Source organism: Leucoraja erinacea, chromosome 10, assembly GCF_028641065.1.
Source record: "Leucoraja erinacea ecotype New England chromosome 10, Leri_hhj_1, whole genome shotgun sequence".
Taxonomy (NCBI): Eukaryota; Metazoa; Chordata; class Chondrichthyes; order Rajiformes; family Rajidae; genus Leucoraja; species Leucoraja erinaceus.
Genome location: NC_073386.1, coordinates 39,478,010 through 39,500,647, shown reverse-complemented (window position 1 = coordinate 39,500,647; position 22,638 = coordinate 39,478,010). Strand labels below are relative to the sequence as shown.

The 22,638-nt window shown below is 44.6% G+C and overlaps 1 protein-coding gene across 2 annotated transcripts in view; it reads left to right on the top strand.

Annotated features, from left to right (window-relative positions):
• klhl20 (kelch-like family member 20) overlaps positions 1 to 22,638 on the top strand; it is a 56,830-nt gene that overhangs the window by 8,405 nt on the left and 25,787 nt on the right. For both annotated transcript variants that reach the window (XM_055641993.1, XM_055641992.1), the window contains exons 2-3: positions 1,576 to 1,636; positions 14,445 to 15,018. In XM_055641993.1, the coding sequence (XP_055497968.1) occupies positions 1,614 to 1,636; positions 14,445 to 15,018 (597 nt within the window). In that variant the 5' untranslated portion in view covers positions 1,576 to 1,613. The remainder of the gene's footprint in view (positions 1 to 1,575; positions 1,637 to 14,444; positions 15,019 to 22,638) is intronic.

Below are 22,638 nucleotides of genomic sequence, written 5' to 3'. Positions count from 1 at the left end.
CATCTCATCTGGAAGCTTGTTCCATACACCTACCGCTTTCAATGTGTGTGTAAAAATAAAATTGCCCCTCGGGTTCCTATGAAATCTTTCCCCCCTCACCTTAAACCTATGCCTTCTGATTCTTGATTCCCCTACTCTGGGTAAAAGTCTCTGTGCATTTAACCTATTTATTCCTTTCATGATCTTATACACCTCTATAAGATCACCCCTCATCCTCCTGCACTCCAAGGGATAAAGTCCTAGCCTGCTCAACCTCTCCCACTCTCGCTTAGCGACTTTCTCAAAAATATTCTCTACTCCAAATGTGGCCTCACCAATGACTTAAGGATAGAAGTGCAGCTCCTTTTAATGAAATTATTGAAACATACAATATTCTCTTGGGGATTTACTGGGTCAATTAAGGTATGTTGTTTCCCTTGGTTGGCATGTCTAGAATCAAAATAACCACTTCAGGACTTAGACGAACCTTTGGAATTTTCCATTCAAGAGATTGTGGAGGCTTAGTCACTAATTATACAAGTCAGACAAAAGTGCTGGAGAAACTCAGCGGGTGCAGCAGCATCGATGGGGCAAAGGAAATAGGCAACGTTTCGGGCCGAAACCCCTTTTCCCGTCTCCAACAAAAAAAATTAAAAATAAAATAAGATCCGCTTCCCCTCGGTCGCAGCTCTCGCCGCCCATTGCATGCGCGGGGGCTTTGTCAACTGTCTTCATCGTCGCGCCAGTGGCCAGTCACCCGACAATACTTGCAGGACAAGATAATTATACAAGGCAAACGTAAGAGAATTTTGCACATTAAGGAAATTAAAGGAAGTGTTATATAGGTAGAAAAGAGGTTCTTAAGTAGCATCAACTGTCATCTTAGTAAGTGGCAGAGCAGGTACATGGAGCCAAAAGACCAACTCCTGTTTTTATTTCATACGTTCCTATTTTGGTAGAATCTGATTATTCAATTCTATTGATTTCCCTAGTTTGAGCCATTTTTCTATTACCATCCCAATAAGATACCCGAATCTACCAGGTTAATGTGTTTCTTCAGTCACAGAAGGATTCTAAAGTGTTTAAACACAGTTATACTAGCCTCCTGTTTATTTTTAACTGAAAGACTAGCAGCGTAATGTACGCTTAAGTTATTGCAGTAAGAAATAGTAACAAAATGATTGCAAACATTAAATAGCTCCGTGGCTTTAAGTTCTGGTTCTGAAAACCACAACTTTGTCTCAGTATCAATCAACATAATTTGTTTCTAAAATAACTTGTAAATATAAGATCTGTGCACAAATTGAGGCTGTAAATCGTTAATTTCAGATATTTATTAAATTGTGAATTATTTCTTTAATGTCTATTTAGAATTACAGAGCAATTATATACCTTCATATTGTTGAATTAACTAAGTACTGGTTGAAATGTGCTTAAAAATCGGACTGTTGATTTAGGAGACCACATTATTGTCTGAAAAGATTTATATCTCCACTTTTGAAGTTCTGGAATAGCGATTGGGTTGCTAATGTGGCAACGCTGTCCAGTAGAATTGAATAGCAGTTTTGTTTATTTCACTTATTTTTTCATATATAGAAAAGAATTTAAAGGAAACAAGAATCTATTGACTGTGCATGGAAGGACAGCTAATGCGCAGGTGAGTTGAGTATTTTTGTGTTGAATGTGTTAGTGCATCTCTGAAATCTGTTTGAAACACTGTAGTTCTATAAGCAATAAAAAAATAGGTTTGTAGATGTCGAATTGGATATTTCTTAAAATAAATCTCTTTAGAAACCCAAGTATATTTAAGTTATTGAACAAATATCAATGCTGCTGTAAGGCTGAGTGCTGAGAGGTAAATACAAACAGAAAATTGTGGAAATAATCAGCGTGGAGATTATTGCGTGGAGAACCTGCTAGTACATCCAGTATTTCCTATTTTTATTCAAATATATATAGCATCTATAGTTTCTATTTTCCAGTGCTGATAGATAAGGCCAGCATTCACTTCTGTAAAATGTTTTTACAGTCCACAAACACCTGTCTGACAGATCAAACACTCTTCAGGAGTTGGGTGTGGATTTGTCATTGACCACTCTCTGCAGAAGACCTCTCAGCACCTAGTCTTTCCTCCAGTCTTTCCATCACCTTTGGAAACTGTTATTCCTGTTTATCAACATGAGGACCAAAGTTGTGTCAATAAAAGTCAAAGAAGCCATTATGAGACTGAGAAACAAGAATAAAACTGTTAGAGACTTCAGCCAAACCTTTGGCTTACCAAAATCGACTGTTTGGAACATCATTAAGAAGAAAGGGAGCACTGGTGAGCTTATTAATCGCAAAGGGACTGGCAGGCCAAGGAAGACCTCCACAGCTGATGACAGAAGAATTATCTCTATAATAAAGAAAAAAACCCAAACACCTGTCCAACAGATCAGAAACACTCTTCAGAAGTCATGTGTGGATTTGTCAATGACCACTGTCCACAGAAGACTTCATGAACAGAAATACAGAGGCTACACAGCAAGATGCAAACCACTGGTTAGCCGCAAAAATAGGATGGCTGGGTTACAGTTTGCCAAGAAGTACTTAAAAGAGCAACTACAGTTCTGGAAAAAAGGTCTTGTGGACTGATGGGATGAAGATTAACATATCAGAGTGATTGCAAGAGCAAAGTATGAAGGAGAGAAGGAACTGCCCAAGATCCAAAGCATATCACCTAAACTGTGAAACACGGTGGTGGGGGTGTTATGGCCTGGGCATGTATGGCTGCTGAAGGTACTAGCTCACTTATCTTCATTGATGATACAACTGCTGATGGTAGTAGCATAATGAATTCTGAAGTGTATAGACACATCCTATCTGCTCAAGTTCAAACAAATGCCTCAAAACTCATTGACCAGCGGTTCATTCTACAGCAAGACAATGATCCCAAACATACTGCTAAAGCAACAAAGGAGTTTTTCAAAGCTAAAAAAAGGTAAATTCTGTGGCCAAGTCAATCACATGATCTGAACCCAATTGAGCATGCCTTTTCTATGCTGAAGGGAATACTGAAAGGGACTAGCCCCCAAAACAAGTATAGGCTAAAGATGACTGCAATACAGGCCTGGCAGAGCATCACCAGAGCACCACCCAGCAACTGGTGATGTCCATGAATCGCAGGCTTCAAGCAGTCATTGCATGCAAAGGATATGCAACAAAAAACTAAATATGACTACTTTCATTTACATGACATTGCTGTGTCCCAAACATTATGGTGCCCTGAAATGAAATGTTCACATGCTCAAGCAGATAACTAAATTAATTGAATTAAAATGAAATTTATTTGCCTCTGTACTCCACAATTTGAGATTTGTAATAGACAAATCACATGTGGTTAAAGTGCACATTGTCAGATTTTAATAAAGGCCATTTTTATACATTTTGGTTTCACCATGTAGAAATTACAGCAGTGTTTATGCATAGTCCCCCCCCCCCTCCCCATTTCAGGGCTCCATACTTTGCTCTTGCCATCACTCTGATATAAGTTAATCTTCGTCTCATCTGTTCACAAGACCTTTTTCCAGAACTGTGGTTGCTCTTTTCTTGGCAAACTGTAACCCTGCCATCCTATTTTTGCAGCTAACCAGTGGTTTGCATCTTGCAGTGTAGCCTCTGCATTTCTGTTCATGACGTCTTCTGCGGGCAGTGGTCATTGCCAAATCTACATTTGACTCCTGAAGAATGTTTCTGATCTGTCAGACAGGTGTTTGGGGATTTTTCTTTATTATAGAGATAATTCTTCTATCATCAGCTGTGGAGGTCTTCCTTGGCCTGCCAGTCAGTCCCTTTATGATTGGTAAGCTCACCAGTGCTCCCTTTCTTCTTAATAATGTTCCAAACAGATGATTTTGGTAACTGTCTCCAACAGTTTTATTCTTGTTTCTCAGTCTCATAATGGCTTATTTGACATTCATTTTTGGTCCTCATGTTGATAAACAGCAATAAAAAAATTCATCATTGTACCGGTACCAAAAAATGCCTCCCCAGCCTGTCCGAATGACTACCGTCCGGTGGCCCTTACCTCGGTAGTCATGAAATGCTTTGAGAGGCTGGTGAAGAAACACATCTGCACCTTCCTCCCTCGGAACATGGACCCGTTGCAGTTCGCATACCGTCCGAACAGATCCACGGACGATGCGGTCTTCCAGGTCTTGCACACCGCTCTCTCCCATAGCCAGAAGGGGGGCTACGTGAGGATGTTGTTCATAGACTACAGTTCAGCCTACAACACGATAGTCCCCACCAGACTGGCCGGGAAGCTAATGGAATTGGGGCTCAACACCTCCCTGTGTGCCTGGGTCCTGGACTTTCTCACCGCCAGGCCCCAGGTAGTCAAGATGGGAGGGAATACATCGAAGATCCCTCACCCTGAGCACAGGATCGCCCCAGGGTTGCGTCCTCAGCCCCCTATTGTACTCCCTGTACACACATGACTGTGTGGCTAGGTTCAGCTCCAACTCAATAATTAAGTTTGCTGATGACACTGTGGTGGTGGGCCTGACCTCAGACAACGACGAGAAGACCTACCGGGAGGAGGTGGCTGGTCTAGCACTCTGGTGCCAGGATAACAGCCTCCTCTTGAACATCACAAAAACGAAGGAGCTGATCATGGACTTTAGGAGGGCACATCATCCGAGGACGTACACTCCATTGAGGATAAATGGGGATCCTGTGGATAGGGTGAACTGTTTTAAATATCTGGGAGTCCACATCTCCGAGGATATGACATGGGCATCACACGCCTCAGCACTCGTGAGTAAGGCAAGGCAGCGCCTTTACCACCTCAGGCAATTGAGGAAATTCAGAGTGTCTCCGAGGATCCTCCAGTGCTTCTACGCAGCGGCGGTGGAAAGCATCTTGTCCGGGAACATTACCATCTGGTTTGGGAATTGCTCTGCCAAGGACAAGAAGGCTCTGCAGAGAGTAGTGCGTTCGGCCGAATGCACTATGGGAACTTCACTTGCCCCCCTGCAGGAACTATACATCAGGAGGTGCAACTCCAGAGCCAACAATATCATGAGAGACCCCTTCCACCCCTGCAACGGACTGTTCCAGCTGCTACGGTCAGGCAAACGCCTCCGTTGCCATGTGGTGAGAACGGAGAGGTTGAGAAGGAGTTTCTTCCCAGAGGCCATTCGGATTGTAAACGCCTATCACCAGGGACTAACTCTATTGAACGTTTTTCCTTCCATTATTTATTATGTAAAAGAATATGTGTGTTATGATTGTGTTTATAGTTTGCTTGATTGTTTGTCTTTTGCACAAAAGTCCGCGAGCATTGCCACTTTCATTTCACTGCACATCTCGTATGTGTATGTGACAAATAAACTTGACTTGACTTGAAGTTTCCAAAGGTGATGGAAAGACTGGAGGAAAGACTAGGTGCTGAGAGCTCTCTTATACTAGATGCAGGAAGATTATTCCCGATGTTGGGGAAGTCCAGGCTAGGGGTCACAGTTTAAGGATAAGAGGGAAGTCTTTTAGGACCGAGATGAGAAAATCATTTTTTACCAAGAGTGGTGAATCTGTGGAATTCTCTGCCACAGAGGGTGGTTGAGGCCAGTTTCGTTGGCTATATTTAAGAGGGAGTTAGATGTGGCCCTTGTGGCTAAAGGGATCAGGGGGTATCGAGAGAAGGCAGGTACAGGATACTGAGTTGGATGATCAGCCATGATCATATCGAATGGCGGTGCAGGCTCAAAGGGCCGAATGGCCTACTCCTGCACCTATTTTCTATTTTTCTATACCTGCATTAAGGAGGCAATTAAACACACCTGAGCAATTACAAAAATGTATAAAATCTGACAATGTGCACTTTAACCACATGTGATTTTCTTTCTATTACAAATCTCAAATTGTGGCATACAGAGGCAAATATATAAACGATGGGTCTTTGTCCCAAACATTATGGAGGGCACTGTACATTCGGTCCACCAAGGCCTTTGTGATCTCCCAGTTGCTAACTATTTTAACTTTAGTTTTCATTCCCATATTGACCTCTCTATCCTGGGCCGCCTCTATTCCCAGAGTGAGGCCACATGCAAATTGAAGGAACAGCACCTCATACTTTGCTTGGATCGCTTACAACCCGGCGGTATGAGCGTTGAATTCTCTCATTTTAGGTAACTTTGCAAACACTCTCCTCCCTGCTTCCTTCTTCGTCTATTAAAAGTCAGCTAACCAGTTCCACAATTTGCAACAAAGTATCTTTCATAGGATCACACCGTCCCTTGCCCACATTCGGCCTTTCGTTATGTCATATGTTGCCGGCACTGATTTGTCCTGGTCTTTTCTTGCTACCAATTCCTCCCTCCCCGCCCCCTCCTGCAATCAGTCTGAAGAAGGATCCTGGCCCAAAATGTCACCTATCCATTTTCTCCAGAGATGCCGCTTGACCTGCTTAGTTGCTCCGGCATTTTGTGTCTATCTCCAGCATTTGCAGTCTCTCTATTGTCTCGAGAAATAACTAGTTGGCTGTGCATAACTTTAGTTATCTGCTTGAGCATGTGAAAATCTGTACAAAATAACAAGTACATTTTATTTCATGTGATGTCGACACCTGTATAAATATTGTAGGGAGTGTGCATAATTACAGAGAAATGCCTGGCATAAGTACATTAATATGACAAATAGCTTTCATAGAGACACAGCACGAAAACAGCCCCTTCAGCTCAATGAGTCACACTAACCATCAGCACTCTTTAACACTAATTCTACAATAACCCATTTTTTTTGTGGGACTCACATTCTCATAATTAACCTACACACTAGGGGCAATTTACAGTGAGCAACTAACCTACCGTACTACTTAGAATGTGGGAAGGAAACTGGAGCACCTGGAATAAACCCACGTGTTAATTGGAAGAATGAATAAGCATACAGTTAACTATAATAATTTTGCGCGTTGTTGGGTGTAATCAGCAGCAAAAAAGTAAAATATGTTTAAGATCAATTTCTACAATTTCTCGTCCTATTATCCAAACCATGTGTTTCATCCATCAAGCAGATTTGCTTTCAATAGTTTTTGGAATTGTTCTACAACTGTTTTCATAGAAACCTAGGAAGTACCAGTAGGAAGAGGCGATTTTGGCCTTTGAATCTTTTCCACTAGTCAGTCCAACTCAAAACCATAGTCCCATACCATTCCTACATCCTTGATGCCATCATTCTTTGAAACAGCCTCTTGTTCCAGTAGTGAGCAAAACAATTGCATGTTACATACAAACTGAACAAAAATAATTAGAATGTATCATTTTTTTAATTAGATATCACGCTTCTTTTTCAGAAGGATTCGTTTTGTGGGTTGCCACCTGACAGAATGTGACAATTATAGCTTTAGAAGATAATATTTCTGTGCACGTTTTAATACACATTAAAAACATTTTATTTGTCAAGGGGCTGTCCAACTGCGGCGACCTAATCTGCGAGTTTAGACGAGTTTGCCCTTGCCCCTTCTCCTTCATGCTTGAGGGAAGTCCCCGAATACTCGTGGCCTCAGCCAGGTCGCGGAATATTTTTCAGCATGTTGAAAAATTTTCCGTGAATAAAATTTGGTCGGCATGGTTCTTTTTGACTCGTAGTGCAGTGGAGTGGGGTCGCTCTTTAGTTACAGGCAGTCGAGGGCAACTGTTGGCAATCTCTTTCGCTGACCGTGCATTTTGATTGGCTCATTGGAGTTTTCAGGGCCAGGGAAAACCGACCGGTAGGTAAAATGCTCGCTTTATTATACTTCTTAAAAGTGTCTCCACTCCTTCTCCCTCCCCTTCTCTCCACCTCCCCCCTCTCTCTCTCCTCCCTCTCTCCCCCTCTTCTCTCGCCTCCCCCCTCTTCTCTCGCCTCCCCCCTCTTCTCTCGCCTCCCCCTCTTCTCTCGCCTCCCCCTCTTCTCTCGCCTCCCCCTCTTCTCTCTCCTCTCCCCCCTCTTCTCCCCTCCTCGCCTCCCCCTCTCTCTCTCTCTCCTCCCCCCTCCTTCTCCCCTCTCTCGCCCCCCCTTCTCTCCTCCCTCCTCCCCCCCTTTCTCTTCCCCCCCCTTCTCTCCCCCCCTCTCTCTCCCCCCCCCTTCTCTCCCCCCCCCTCTCTCTTCTCCCCCCCTCCCCCCCTCTCTTCCCCCCCTCTCTCCCCCCCCTTCTCTCCCCCCCCCTTCTCCCTCTCCCCCCCCCCTCTCTCCCCTCCCCCCTTCTCTCCCCCCCTTCTCTCCCCCCTCTTCTCTCTCTCCCCCCCCTCTCTCTCTCCCCCCTCTCTCTCCTCCCCCTCTCTCTCCCCCCCTCTCCTCTCCCCCCCTTCCCCCCCCTCCCCCCCTCTCTCCCCCCTTTCTCTTTTCCTCTCTACCCCCCTCTCCTCCTCCCCTCCCACGACTCCCCTCTCTCTCTCCCTCTCTCTCCCCCCCTCTCTCTCCCCCCCTCTCTCTCCCCTCCTCTCTCTCCCCCCCTCTCTCTCCTCCCCCCTCTCTCCCCCCCCCCTCCCTCTCTCTCCCCCCCCTTCTCTCCCCTCTCCCCCCTCTCTCTCCCCCCCCTCCCCTCCTTCCCCCCCCTCCTCTCTCCTCTCCCCCCCCTCCTCTCCCCCCCCCTTCTCTCATCCCTCCCCCTTCTCTCCTCCCCCTCTCTCCCCCCCCTCTCTCCCCCCCCCTCTCTCTCCCTCCTCTCTCTACATATTACCCTCTCACTCTCTCCCCTCCTGATATTTCGTGGATACGGGGAGGGAAACGGTAATTTTGTCGCTCTCCGCTGGGAACAGGAGCCAAAAGTCGACCATCTTTAAACTCTCTCCCCCTCTCTCTTTCCCCCGCTCTTTCCTTTCCCTCTCTCTCTCTCTCCCTCCCTCCCTCTCTCCCCCTCCTCTCTCCTCCCCTCTCTCCCTCCCCCTCTCTCTCCCCTCCTCTCTGCCTCCCTCCTGTCTCTCTCTCTCCCTCTCACCTCTCTCCCCCCCCCCCTCTCCCCCCCCTCTCTCCCCCCCCTCTCTCTCCCCCCCCCCCTTCTCTCCCCCCCTTCTCTCTCTCCCCCCCTTCCTCTCCCCCCCTCTCCTCCCTTCCTCTCTCCTCTCCCCCTTCCTCTCCCCCCCTCCTCTCTCTCCCCCTTCTCTCCCCCCCCTTCTCTCCCCCCCCTTCTCTCCCCCCCCTCTCTCCCCCCCTTCTCTCCCCCCCTTCTCTCCTCTCCCCCCCCTTCTCTCCCCCCCTCTCCTCCCCCCCTTCTCTCCCCTCCCCCCCCCCTCCTCTCTCTCTCCCCCCCTCTCTCCCCCCCCCTCTCCCTCTCCCCCCTCTCTCTCCCCCCTTCTCTCCTCCCCCCCCTTCTCCTCCCCCCCCCTCTCCTCCCCCCCCCCCCCCCTCCTTCTCCCTCCCCTCCCTTCTCTCCTCTTCAGATTCCATTCAATTTCCTCTCATTGTCAGTGTACAGTACAGAGACAACGAAATGCATTTAGCATCTCCCCTCTGAAGAGCGACATAGCAAACGATTTGAATAAAAAAATCTCCCCCCCCTGGTGATTGGCCCTCACCGAGGGTACTTGTTTAGTAGAGTGACAGCCCCCTCTCCTCTGTTCCTCGACCTGCTGTTTCGGCAACGGAGAGACCTGTAGCGCCTCCCGGATCTTAGGAGGGTAAACAGTTGGGTTGGGGTGAGAGCAGTCCCTTGGCGATGCTCCCGCCCTCCGCAGACAGCGCTTGCTTTTCCCCCACTCAATGGAGGGGAGCCCTCCCCTCTGCGTTGGGCAATTTTCACCACCCTCTGCCCAATGTCTCCCCCCCTCTCCTCCCTCCCCCTTCCCCCTCTCCCCCCCCCCTTCTCCCTCTCTCCCCCCCCCCCCCCCCCCCCTCCCCTCTCCCCTTCTCTCTCCCCTTCTCTCCTCCCACCCCCCCTTTCTCCCTCCCCTCCCCCCCCTTTCTCTCTCTCCCCCCCCTTCTCTCTCCCCCCCTCCTCTCTCCCCCCTTCTCTCTCCCCCCTCTCTCCCCCCCCTCTCTCCCCCCCCCTCCCCCCCCTCTCCCCCCCCTTCTCTCCCCCCCCTTCTCTCCTCCCCCCTCTCTCTCTCCCCCCCCTCTCTCTCCCCCCCCTCCCCCTCCCCCCCTCTCTTTCCCCCCCCTTCTCTCCCTCTCCCCCCCTCTCCTTTCCCCCTCTCCCCCCCCCCTTCTCTCCCCCCCCTTCTCTCCCCCCCCTTCTCCCCCCCCCCCCCCCTTCTCTCCCCCCTTCTCTCCCCCCCTCTCTCTCCCCCCCCTTCTCTCCCCCCCCTCTCTCTCCCCCCCTCCCCCTCCTCTTTCCTCCCCCCTTCTCTCCCCCCCCCTTCTTCTCTCCCCCCCCTTCTCTTCTTCCCCCCCGTCTTCTTTGCCCTCTCTGGTCCTCCAGCAGCTCAAAGCAACCACCTGTTATAGAATATAGAGAAGCTAATCTGAAGCGAAATCATAGATGGGCAAAAGCTGTAGAGTAGTGACAAGAAGAAACTTCAACTGTCCTAACATAGACTGGAAGTAGCTTCAATAAGGAGACCTATGTTATACATGGTATCCAAAGTATGATCTCCTCTTTACCCTGCAGTTTTTGTAAAATTCCCAACTTTTATACCTTCTTCCAAATGGTCGATGGAAAGACATAAGTCCCTCTGTCAGCCTCGGGTGCATCTGCGCCCCCAGTCACTGTCGCAGATGTCAGATTGTCCTTCTGATTATGAAGCTACGGTAAGCAATAGGCCCAGGTGGAGTCCTCGTTCATGTCCTCGGGGCCAATGCCGATCAGCTGGCAGTAATATTCACAGGTAGACAAAAATGATGGGGGAAACCCAGCGGGTGAGGCAGCATCTATGGAACGAAGGAAATAGGCAATGTTTCGGGTCGAGACCCTTCTTCAGACTGATGTGAGGGTGGTGGGGGGAGGAAGAAAGGAAGAGGTGGAGCCAGTGGACTGATGGAGAGAGCTGAGAAGGGGAGGAGAAAGTAGGAAAGATCTGAAATTAATCACAAATATCTTTAACATCTCCCTGCTCCATTCTGAAGTTCCAACCTGCAATAAAAGCAAGGTAGCGTGACTAAATGATTAGCATTCAGTGGTTCTGACACTGATAATCATAACGTGCTTCAAGAGGCTGGTTGGTCATGGTGCACATTGGCTCCAGCCTTCCAGATAACCTTGATCCATGGCAGTTTCCCACACTATCTCCCTGGTCGGTCACATCCCTGGAACATCTGGATAGCCAGGACACTTATGCCAGACTCCTATTTATTGACTAATATTCTGCCTTCAGCACCATAATCCCAACCAAAATCATCTTCAAACTCTTGGACCTAGAACTCAGCACACCCCTTTGCAACTGGATCCTCGACTTCCTGAACCATAGACTACAATCATAAGTCATAAGAGCAGATTTAATAATAATAATAATAATAAATTTTATTATTTATGGGCGCCTTTCAAGAGTCAAGGATACCTCAAGATTTACGCCATTCAGAGTGTGTATTCTGCCATTTAATCATGACTAACATTGGGTGCAGTCTGTATGGAGTTGATGTGTTTTCCCGAGTACCTTGTGGGTTTTCTCCGGGTGCTCCGGGTTACCTCCCACACTTCAAAGATGTGCAGGTTTGTAGGTAAATTGGCTTCTGTAAATTGTTTCTAATGTGCAGGATAGAAAGAGTGTATGGGTGTTGGGTGGAGTAGACTCGGTGGTCTGAAGGGCTTGTTTCCACGTTCATCGCTAAAACTAAAATATCTAACCTAATTGCAGAACTTGAACCTGTACTGTAGTCTGGTTGATGTGAACATCGTGTAGCTTCACATAAAATACAGCAAGAAGTTCTCCCAACAACTGGGTCAATATTCGTCTCTCAACCAACTACACCAAAAGCAAGCTGAAGCCAAGCTGAAGCCAAATATATAATTTTGGGTTTCGGCCCGAAACGTTGCCTATTTCCTTTGCCCTATAGATGCTGCTGCACCCGCTGAGTTTCTCCAGCACTTTTGTGTACCTTTGATTTTCCAGCATCTGCAGCTCCTTCTTAAACACATATATAATTTTGGCATTTGGCTGTGCACAAAATGGTTTTAAAGTGTTGTGGGACATTTTGTGATGTGATAAAGAAAATATATATGTTTATGGTATGCTTGTTATCATCAGTTAGGGCATAGAGTATAAGAGTCACAAAGTCTTGTTGCAGCTTTATAAAAGTTTGATTAGGCACATATGGAGTATTGTGTGCAGTTCTGATTGCCTCAGTAAAGGATGGATGCAGAGGCTTTGGAGAGAGTGCAGAAGAGATTTACCTGAATGCTGAATGAATTAGACGGTATTAGTTATGAGGAGAAGTTGGGCGGAGACAAAACCAGCCTCCTCACCATTGACTCCATCTACACCTCACAATGCCTCAGTTAAAGCTGCCATATAGGCAAGGACATAACCCGCTCTGGTCATTCCTCCTTGTCCCTGCTCCCGTCTGGTAGAAGATACAGAGGCTTGAAAGCATGCAACACCAGACACAGGAACGCAACTAGACACAGGAACAATTTCTTCCCCTCTTATCAGGCTTCTGAATGGCCCTTCCATCAGCTAGGATACTGCCTGATTCATCTCTACTACATTGCGGGTTTTGGACTTTGACTATGAAGCTGGTGCACTACAATGCTGAGGACTATATTCTGCATGTTCCCTTTGCTCTACCAATTGTACTTGAGTTTGACTTGATTGTGTTGACGCATATAGTATTATCTGATCTGACTGGATAGCATGCAAAACAAAGCTTTTCACTGTACTTCGGTATACGTGACAATAATAAACCATAACCTGCACCAGATCAACAAACTGTTTCTCTGGAACTTCAGAGGTTGAGGGAAAACCTGATAGAAGTATATAAAATCATGAGTGGCATAGATGGAATAGAAAGTCAGAAGCTTTTTCCCAGGGTGGAAATTTCAAAGACTCAATGACATAGCTTAGGGCCAGAGGGAAAGTTTAAAGGAGACGTTCGGAGCAAGTTTTTTTTACACAGAATGGTGGTTGCCTGGGATGCACTGCCAGGGCTGGTGGGGGAAGCAGGCACATTTGGGAGGCATTTAGATTGGCAGTGGATATGCAGGGAATAGAGGTATATGGACCACATGCAGGTTGAGGAGATAGGTTAAACTTGGCATCATGTTTGCTGGCACAGACATGGCCGAAGGGCTGGGTTCTGTGCTACACTGTTCTATGATCTAAGATGTATACAATTTTCTCGAAGTATTGTATTTAGAAATGGATTTGTTTTTTGATCTTTTAACTGCTCATTGTTAGATACTCACAGTACTAATTTGGAAAAAAAGGCACAATCTGTAACAAACACTTGAGTTCCGAGGATTGATTCCTGGATTCTGAATAGCTGATCTTAGCTCGGACAGCTGTTAACCTAAATACGCCAGCTCATAGTAAAATACTTGTACAAGAATAGCTACGGGCGATATGCCAGTGAACTCATGGCAATGAACCACAGCAAGTTCCAATTGCTCAAAGAAAAGGAATAACATTGATGAAAAGTTAAAATGTCCAATCATTTCTATGCAATATGCCATGTTTATATTAAAGGTGCATTAATGGTGCTACTGGTGTGTGTTCTATTTATTACATAGTATAAAGATCAAATTATTTATGAAACCTAGCTGCTTTTTGAGGACTTGATATGCCACAATGTATAAATTTCATTTCTGGGCAACGACTTGTGCCATTCTTGAGCTGGGTATCACGGTATGCTGATGTGAGATCTGGTAATTGTTCCACAGTTTGTTTAAACATTTTTCCATATTCTTTCCTTGTGGTTGTCTGAAATTGACGGTTGACTGTGGCTTTGTGACCAGATATTATTTGCTATATTAGTGATTAATAGTGACAAACTGTGGTCATTTTGTGAACACCACTTTGTGATTGTTGTTCTTTGCTCTCTTTTGCCTGTATTCATTCTTCTGAACTACACTGACTAATCCTCAACACCTTCTGGTTAAGTAGATTGTAACAGATTATGTTGTTATTAATGGATTAACACAATTAACTTTATCACCATTTTGTAGATCACTGAGTGCAGATTATGAAACATTTTAAAATATATTTTAAGGCTTCTGTCTTTCATCCTTTGCATCCATCTGGACATTACTTCTGTGATTAAAGATTGATGTGCTTATGATCTTCTATCAGTGATTATCTTTAGTAGCTCAAACTGTGCTTAAGGATTCAGGATAGGGGTGAAGCACACCGCAACTCTTTTGTCCCATCTTTTTCCGCACCTCTAGAGCTGCCGGATAAATGATGCTTACAGCAAGGTGTTGCAACTGGGACAGTATCCAGCCTTAGATTTACGTGGTGTTTTAATATGATAGATTGTTAACGTACACACCATGAACGGATTGCAAATAATGTGCATGGAGGGGAAATTTCTGAGTCTGATATGCTCTTTTCTTTTCTCTCCCTATCTCCTACTATCAGGTGTATTGGTGTTCGCCCAGGAGAAATCGGAATGGATGTCACAAGCCGATGTACGCTCGGCGATCCTAACAAACTGCCTGAGGGAGTACCACAACCAGCTAGGATGCCATTTGTATCAGACAAGCATCCCCGGCAGACTTTAGAAGTGATTAACCTACTGAGGAAGCACCGGGAACTCTGCGACGTGGTGCTGGTTGTGGGCGCAAAAAAGATTTATGCACATCGAGTTATCCTATCTGCCTGCAGTCCTTACTTCCGAGCCATGTTCACTGGTGAGCTTGCAGAAAGCCGGCAAACGGAGGTTGTGATTCGTGATATTGACGAACGAGCTATGGAGCTTTTAATTGACTTTGCTTACACGTCTCAGATAACAGTAGAAGAGGGGAATGTACAGACCTTGCTGCCGGCTGCCTGCCTCCTGCAGCTGGCCGAGATCCAGGAGGCATGCTGTGAGTTCTTGAAAAGACAACTTGATCCCTCCAACTGCCTTGGGATCAGAGCTTTTGCTGACACCCACTCCTGCAGAGAACTGCTCCGCATCGCTGACAAATTCACTCAGCACAACTTCCAAGAGGTAAGGGCTAATGAAAAGGGACAAGATCCACGTGTTCCCAGTGTAATTCAACTTAAGCAATGACCTCCACAAGAATGCTGTATTTTTCCTGCATTCACAATTGAATGTTCATGGTGCAGTAAATTTGGCTACCATAGATTTAATTATTTTAAAATCTATTGTTTCTTTGCAAATTATTTATATATAAGTGGGATAATAGAAATATTTTATTCCCTGGATGTCATTTGGGCATTAAAGGAGGAATATTTGAATTTTACCACAGGCTTATTGATCTATTTTATCCTAAATGGTGAGCTGATCAAAATTCAGCCTTTGTCCTTCTCGTCTAAGTTGTTTTAGAAGGAACATTTGTGTTGGCCTCTACTTGTGTGGTAGAGAGGGCAAAGGCAATGTATTTCCATTCTATGGACCTTTATAAATGGATCTCCAGTGTTCCTCCTGGATATTCCTGACAATTTTTTTATCACAATAATGAAAACCTCTATAAAGAAGTGCTGTTGAAAATGTAGACAAATTATTCAATTTCCTGTTACCTACCTTTGTCATGCTACTTATCGATGTACCAGTCTGCCATTGTATAGTATGTATCTCGACTTGTTAACATAACACATGGGTTTGACATGATGGGGTAAAGGCATGTGATTTCATAGTGAAACTCAAGTGAATTCCCATACGTGAGTATGTTCTGTTTTATTTTGTTATTTTAAAGCAGTCTTGATGAAAGTCATGCAGTTTCTGAAAGAAAGGGCAATTGTAGAAGATTGCATCATATGGGGACCTTTGAGTAGTGAGAGCAAATTTCTTCGGCATAAACCGTTGCACTTGACTTACTTTCTTGAGAAAATGTTACTGCGTAGGAAATGGAGAGGCAGCCACTGGAAATCACTATAATCTACTAAATTCCTCCTTTTTCACCTTCCATTATTTAAGATTTGAAATATGCAATAATGAGAAATTAGTATTTTACATCTGGTGAAGAAATAATTAATCTTTAGGCCTTCAAAAAACTATCTTTAGGCCTTCAAAAAACAATTACCATCCTCTTGCCTTTTTGCATAAACATAATACATGTTGATTTTATTTCACCCTTTCCTATCCTGAATCCTTAATTCCAAATCATTTCTAGCCTGTGGTATGTTGTCACATGCTCATTCTTTCAATGCAAGTGGAGATTAAAGTTCCTTAAGAACTATCTACATGTTTTGTTTCTCCACTGGAAGCCACAAGAAAGCAGAAAAAGGGGATATTTTGTTTTAAAGTCGGGGATGAGCAAGAATATTTCCATTAGAATTATCTCCCATATCTATTACTGTAATTGAAAAGGACACGCTAGATGAAGGAAACGTGTTCCCGATGTTGGGGGTAGGCCATTCAGAACTGAGATGAGGAAAAACATTTTCACCCAGATAGTTGTGAATTTGTGGAATTCTCTGCCTCGGAAGGCAGTGGAGGCCGATTCACTAGATGCATTCAAAAGAGAGTTAGAGCTCTTAGGGCTAGCGGAATCATGGGATATGGAAGAAGGCAGGAACGGGATACTGATGGTGGATGATCAGCCATGATCACATTGAATGGCGCTGTTGGCCCGAAGGGCTGAATGGCCTACCCCTGCACTTATTTTCTATGTATTCAACGGGCCAATTATTTATTGTGAAATCTTTTCCAAAGTGGTCATCTATTTCAATACAAAATCATTGGGACATCACACACCATCATGACAACACCGTTGGTTCAAGGTTTGACACTATCCAATCCTTCCTCGGGTAACGACATGTAAATGGGTTACAAAGAGGCTATTTTGGTATCTCTGTATTTTAAGCCTCATGACTGATCATTACAATATATAATTTATTTTAATCTTTGAATTCAGAATAAGATTATCTTCTAGATGTGTTAAACTTTCTTTCTTTAGTTTGCAACTGATGAACTGTATATTTCTAGCATTTTGTGCTCCGATTTCAGCACATATATTGCACCTAAAGTAAGGTGACGTTTATGCAGAGTATTGAAGGGTTGTTGCAGATGACTCCTTTTGAAAGGTCATCTTTCAATTTGGAATTGGCTCAGACCCACTGTCGGGTATTTTGAGATCTGTATATTTTTATTAAGGGTAACACGTTATCACTCCAGTAGATTCGCAGAACTCGCATTTCATAGGATCTTAAAATGGTGCATTTGGTAATGAGTGCTCTGGGGTATCGTGCATGCTCTTGCTGTGATTTGAAAGACTCCATGTTTGTTTTCTCTGAAACCTGTTCATTTGATGCTTACCGCTAATATTTATACTAAAACTGGATAAAAGCATTCAGAATGGCAAGAACTCGGGAAAATATCAGGGAAGAAGTACTGAGTAAATTGTTGAAATTGTGGGTTAACATGTCTCTGGACTTTAATAGATTTCATTTGGGGTCTCATAGGAAATAGCTAGTGAGATAGTTAATGCATTGGTTTTGATTTATCAAAGTTTGCAGAATTCAGAGAAGGTTATATTAGATCACAAATGTAACTCCATTTTGGTTTGTGTGCGTGTGCATGTGTGCGCGTGTGTGTTGTCGCAGGGGGCCAGTTAGCTTAGTGTATGCTATAGGTAAAAAGTTAAAAGTTATATCATTAAACACATTATAGCAACACCTTTAGAAAATTACAGGTAGTCAGGCAAAGTCCACATGGCTTAATAAAATTGTTTGACCAATTTGTTGGGATTCTTTGAAATAAAATGTTGACATAAAGGGAAACAATTAATGGATTGTACTTGGATTTCCATTATTTGATAAGGTGCTACATTGAATGTTATTACAGGATCTAAAAAAATGCTTCTTGTAGGGGGTACCATGGATAGAGAACAGGTTAGCCACTCAGAAACAAAGTAGGCATAAATGTCTATTTTATGGTTGGCAAGATGTGATGAGAAGTGTGTAACTGAGATCAGTATTAGGGCCTCAACTTCTGAGAATTTGTATAAATATTTTCAATCGGGGAACCAAGGATATGGTTGTCAGAGTTGCTGATGCTACAAAGATAAATTAGAATGCAAGTTGGATACATATTAAGTGAGTGGGCAAAGATCTGTAGGGTTATTGCATCATAGTTGTACAGCACAGAAATGAACCCTTTGTCCCAATGTCCATGTTGACTGTGATGTCTACCTATAGTAATCCTATTTGCCCACATTGGACCTGAAGCTCTCTCGTTTCCTGTCCAAGGAACTGTCAAAATGTCTTTTAAGTCTCCCTTTTAAATATAGTTAAAAAAAACAAAGACCTAAAAATTAATTACCCAGTGTGCCGAAAGTTTAAATTAAATTTAGCTTTGCCTCGATCAATTTGCTGCTTGCCTGTGTTTCTTGCAGGTTAGGTTTCTATGTCCATTTAGGGTGTTCACACAACTTTATTCTAATACATAATATTCCTTACTTGTTTTGCTTCAATGGCCCTTTTTTATTCCATTCTTCATGCACTCACCCTGTATCATTCTAACCTTCACCATTTTATTCAATAAAAATATACTGTCTTGCATTTCCTTATTTTTGATTCTAAAGGTTATTTCTCTATTTCCTGTTATTTCATTCCCTTCCCCTGTTATCTCCCCTTTCACGTAATTTTTTGGACTTCCAAACCTTCTGTTTCACATTGGTCTTTGCTTGGTGTACGTTCCTTTTACTCATTAATTATTTTCTTGTTTAAATCTCCCATTGTTTTTTCACCACTTACATTCTTTGAAATCTAGTTCAAGCAAGTACTTTAACTAAGATGTTCTGATTACTTGATCGGATTAGTTTAAAGGTAATATCAAACAAAGTGCCATTAAGATGGGCGGCACAGTGGCGCAGCGGTAGAGTTGCTGCCTTACAGCATTGGAGACCCAGGTTCGACCCCGATGACAGAAGCTGTCTGTATGGAGTTTGTACGTTCTCCCCTTGACCACGTAGGTTTTCTCCAAGATCTTCGGTTTTCTCCCACACTCCAAAGCGTACAGGTTTGTAGGCTTGCTATAAATGTAACTTATCCCTAGTGTGTGTTAGATAGTGTTTGTGTGCGGGGATCGCTGTTTGGCGTGGACATGGTGGGCCGAAGGGCCTGTATCCGCGCTGTATCTCTACACTAAAACTAAAATAAAAGACAAAGGAACCTTGATCAAAGTTTGAAGGATCATCATACTGAAAATCTTTTGGGAATTTGGAGAGAGTTATGAAGAAATTCCAAGGCTTAGTTTTCAAAGGTGAAGGAAGGGGGGCACAATTATTAACTTTGGCTGTAAGGAAGAGTTCACAATTGGGGGAAACACAGATATCACGGGTTAGGAAGCTGGAAGAAAGATCAAAGATTAGAACCATTGATCTGTTGTGGCTTACCGCCAAGTTCGCTTACCGCCACAACAGATCAACGGTGGATGTGATCTCACTGGCTCTCCACTCCGTTCTGGACCACTTGGACAACAAAAACTCATATGTCAGGCTGTTATTCATTGATTACAGCTCGGCATTTAATACAATCATCCCCTCCAAGCTGGTTACCAAACACGCAGAACTGGGTCTCTGCGCATCCCTCTGCAATTGGATCCTCGACTTCCTCAATCACAGACCACAGTCTGTTCGTATTGGTGGAAATGTGTCAGACTCGATAACAATCAGCACGGGAGCACCTCAAGGCTGCGTGCTCAGCCCCCTGTTGTACTCCCTCTTGACTCATGACTGCGTAGCCGGTCATAGTGCGAACTCCATCATCAAGTTCGCTGACGACACCACTGTTGTGGGACGTATCACTGATGGGGATGAGTCAGAGTATAGAAGAGAGATCGAGTGACTGTCCATATGGTGCCAGCACAATAACCTGGCCCTCAACACCAGCAAAACCAAGGAACTGATTGTGGACTTTGGAAGGAGTAGGATGGGGACCCACAGTCCCATTTATATCAACGGGTCGATGGTTGAAAGGGTCAAGAGCTTAAAATTCCTGGGCATGCACATCTCTGAAGATCTTTCCTGGTCTGAGAACACTGATGCTATTATAAAGAAAGCACATCAGCGCCTCTACTTCCTGAGAAGATTACGGGGAGTCGGTTTGTCAAGGAGGACTCTCTCTAACCTCTACAGGTGTACAGTAGAGAGCATGCTGACCGGTTGCATCCTGGCTTGGTTCGGTTACTTGAGCGCCCTGGAGAGGAAAAGACTACAAAAAGTAGTAAACCCTGCCCAGTCCATCATCGGCTCTGATCTCGCTTCCATTGAGGGGATCTATCGCAGTCGCTGCCTCAAAAAGGCTGGCAGTATCATCAAGGACCCACACCATCCTGGCCACACACTCATCTCTCTGCTACCTTCAGGTAGAAGGTACAGGAGCCTGAAGACTGCAATGACCAGGTTCAGAAATAGCTGATTCCCCACAGCCATCAGGCTATTAAACTTGGCTCGGACAAAACTCTGAACATTAATAGCCCATTCTCTGTTATTTGCACTTTATCAGTTTATTTCTTCATGTGTGTATATATTTATATAATGGTATAGGGACACACTGATCTGTTTTGTAGTCATGCCTACTATGTTCTGTTGTGCTGAAGCAAAGCAAGAATTTAATTGTCCTATCAGGGACACATGACAATAAACTCTCTTGAATCTTGAATGAAAGTGAATAATTCTATCAGTTAGGTATCAGAATTTTAGATCATCTCAATTTTGCTCTGGGTAAAATGGGAAAAGCTGGACAGCGGTGTAATGGGCTTGTAAATGATCTGAGACTATCAGGTGATATTATGCTTAAAGTATTACGATGACCTAGAAATGTGGTGATGAAATTATCTTGAGAGTAAAGTTACATAGTTACAAACAATAAAAAGAGTTTAGGGCCTGTCCCACTGAGGAGATCTCCACCGCGACCTTAAGCGATTAAAGAAAAATCAAGGTCGCGGTGACCTAAGACCTCCTACCACCTTCTACGAATATATGTACGACCTCCTATGACTATGTTGAAGACCTCCCTCGACAATGAAGAAGACCTCCTTCGACTATGTTTAAGACTGGCTTCGACCATGTACGTTTTACTCGAGGATGGTCTCTGGCAAATTGGTCCGTAAATGAGCACAACCCCCTTACACCTCAGAGGATCACACCGAAAACCAACAACGACCAGTGACGAGTGCCTACAGCTCAAATGATCACCTGATAAAATGTCTGCATTTTATTCTCACTAAAAAATGCCACCCAGTTTAAAAAAAAAATCATTCTGAACCATGCAAGCAAGGAAGGAACTAGTTCGGAGGATGATAGTAAAAATACAACTACTGCTGTTTGCAGTAGCCCTTTTGCTTCAGCAGCCTTTTAAGAAAGGCAGAAGGGGAAGAGCAAGGGTGAAGAGGAAGCACAAGAAGAGGTCTCAATGGGTGAATGGAGATGATGTGATGGACTGACCCAGTACACCAGATGACTGGAAAAGAGTGACGCTGGGGTTTGACAAAAGATGGAACTTTAAGCACACATGTGGGGCAGTGGATGGCAAGCATGCCATTCTTGTCCCTGTCCCTGTACCCCTCATTTTCCTTTTCGTACAGGATGGCATTCTGCTGGAACCATTCCTCAAGGTCCCCCTCCTGCTGCCTGGTGAAGGTGTAGGGCATAACCTTCCTCCAGCCCTCCCTCACCACCAATGGGGCACCTGTCTCTGATGCTGTGTCAGACACAGGAGAAAGGGCTGCTTTGCTGCCTTCAAATGAGGCAGTGAAGGATGGGGTGGTGGTGGGGACATATACTACCACCCTGGTCTCCTCCTCCAGGAGTATCATGCAGGGCTACGTCCTCCTGCACTATCACCTCCTGTGACATCACCACCTGCCATTCCTCCTCCTGGGTGGGCAACACCTCTGTGGAAGGTTTTTATTAGGGTTGTGCCCTCCCCCTGCGCTGCTGCCTTTTTGGTGCCATCTCTAAAACACAAATCTCCTCTCCAAAAAACTCTCCAGCTATGAATGAACATGCCTTGGAGTGAAAGAGGTGACGTTCTGCTGTTTAAATCACCTTTTTTTTCTACTGACCTTTTTTCACCCCGGAGTTATTACTTCGACTACCTTCGACCACCTTCGACTACCTACGACTAGAAACACGACCTACTACGACCGGCTTTGACTAGATCTACAACTAAAAAAATATCGATTTTTCCCACAGAGACCTATTTTTGGTCGCGGTCAATTTTTATCATTTTGAAAAATACACCGCGACCTAGCTTAAACCTCGACTACGCGGTGACCACTCTCGATCATGAAGGAGAGTGACGAAGACCTCCTATAACCTCGTGGTGACCTTGCCGCGACTATGGGTCACGGGCAAACTTGATAGGGTTGAACAAGTTAGGGCTTTATTCTTTGGAGCGCAGAAGGTTAAGGGGGGACTTGACAGAGGTCTTTAAAATGATGAGAGGGATAGGCAGAGTTGACGTGGATAAGCTTTTCCCAATGAGAGTAGGGAAGATTCCAACAAGGGGACATGACTTGAGAATTAAGGGACAGAAGTTTAGGGGTAACATGACGGGGAACTTCTTTACTCAGAGAGTGGTGGCTGTGTGGAATGAGCTTCCAGTGAAGGTGGTGGAGGCAGGTTCGTTTTTATCATTTAAAAATAAATTGGATAGTTAT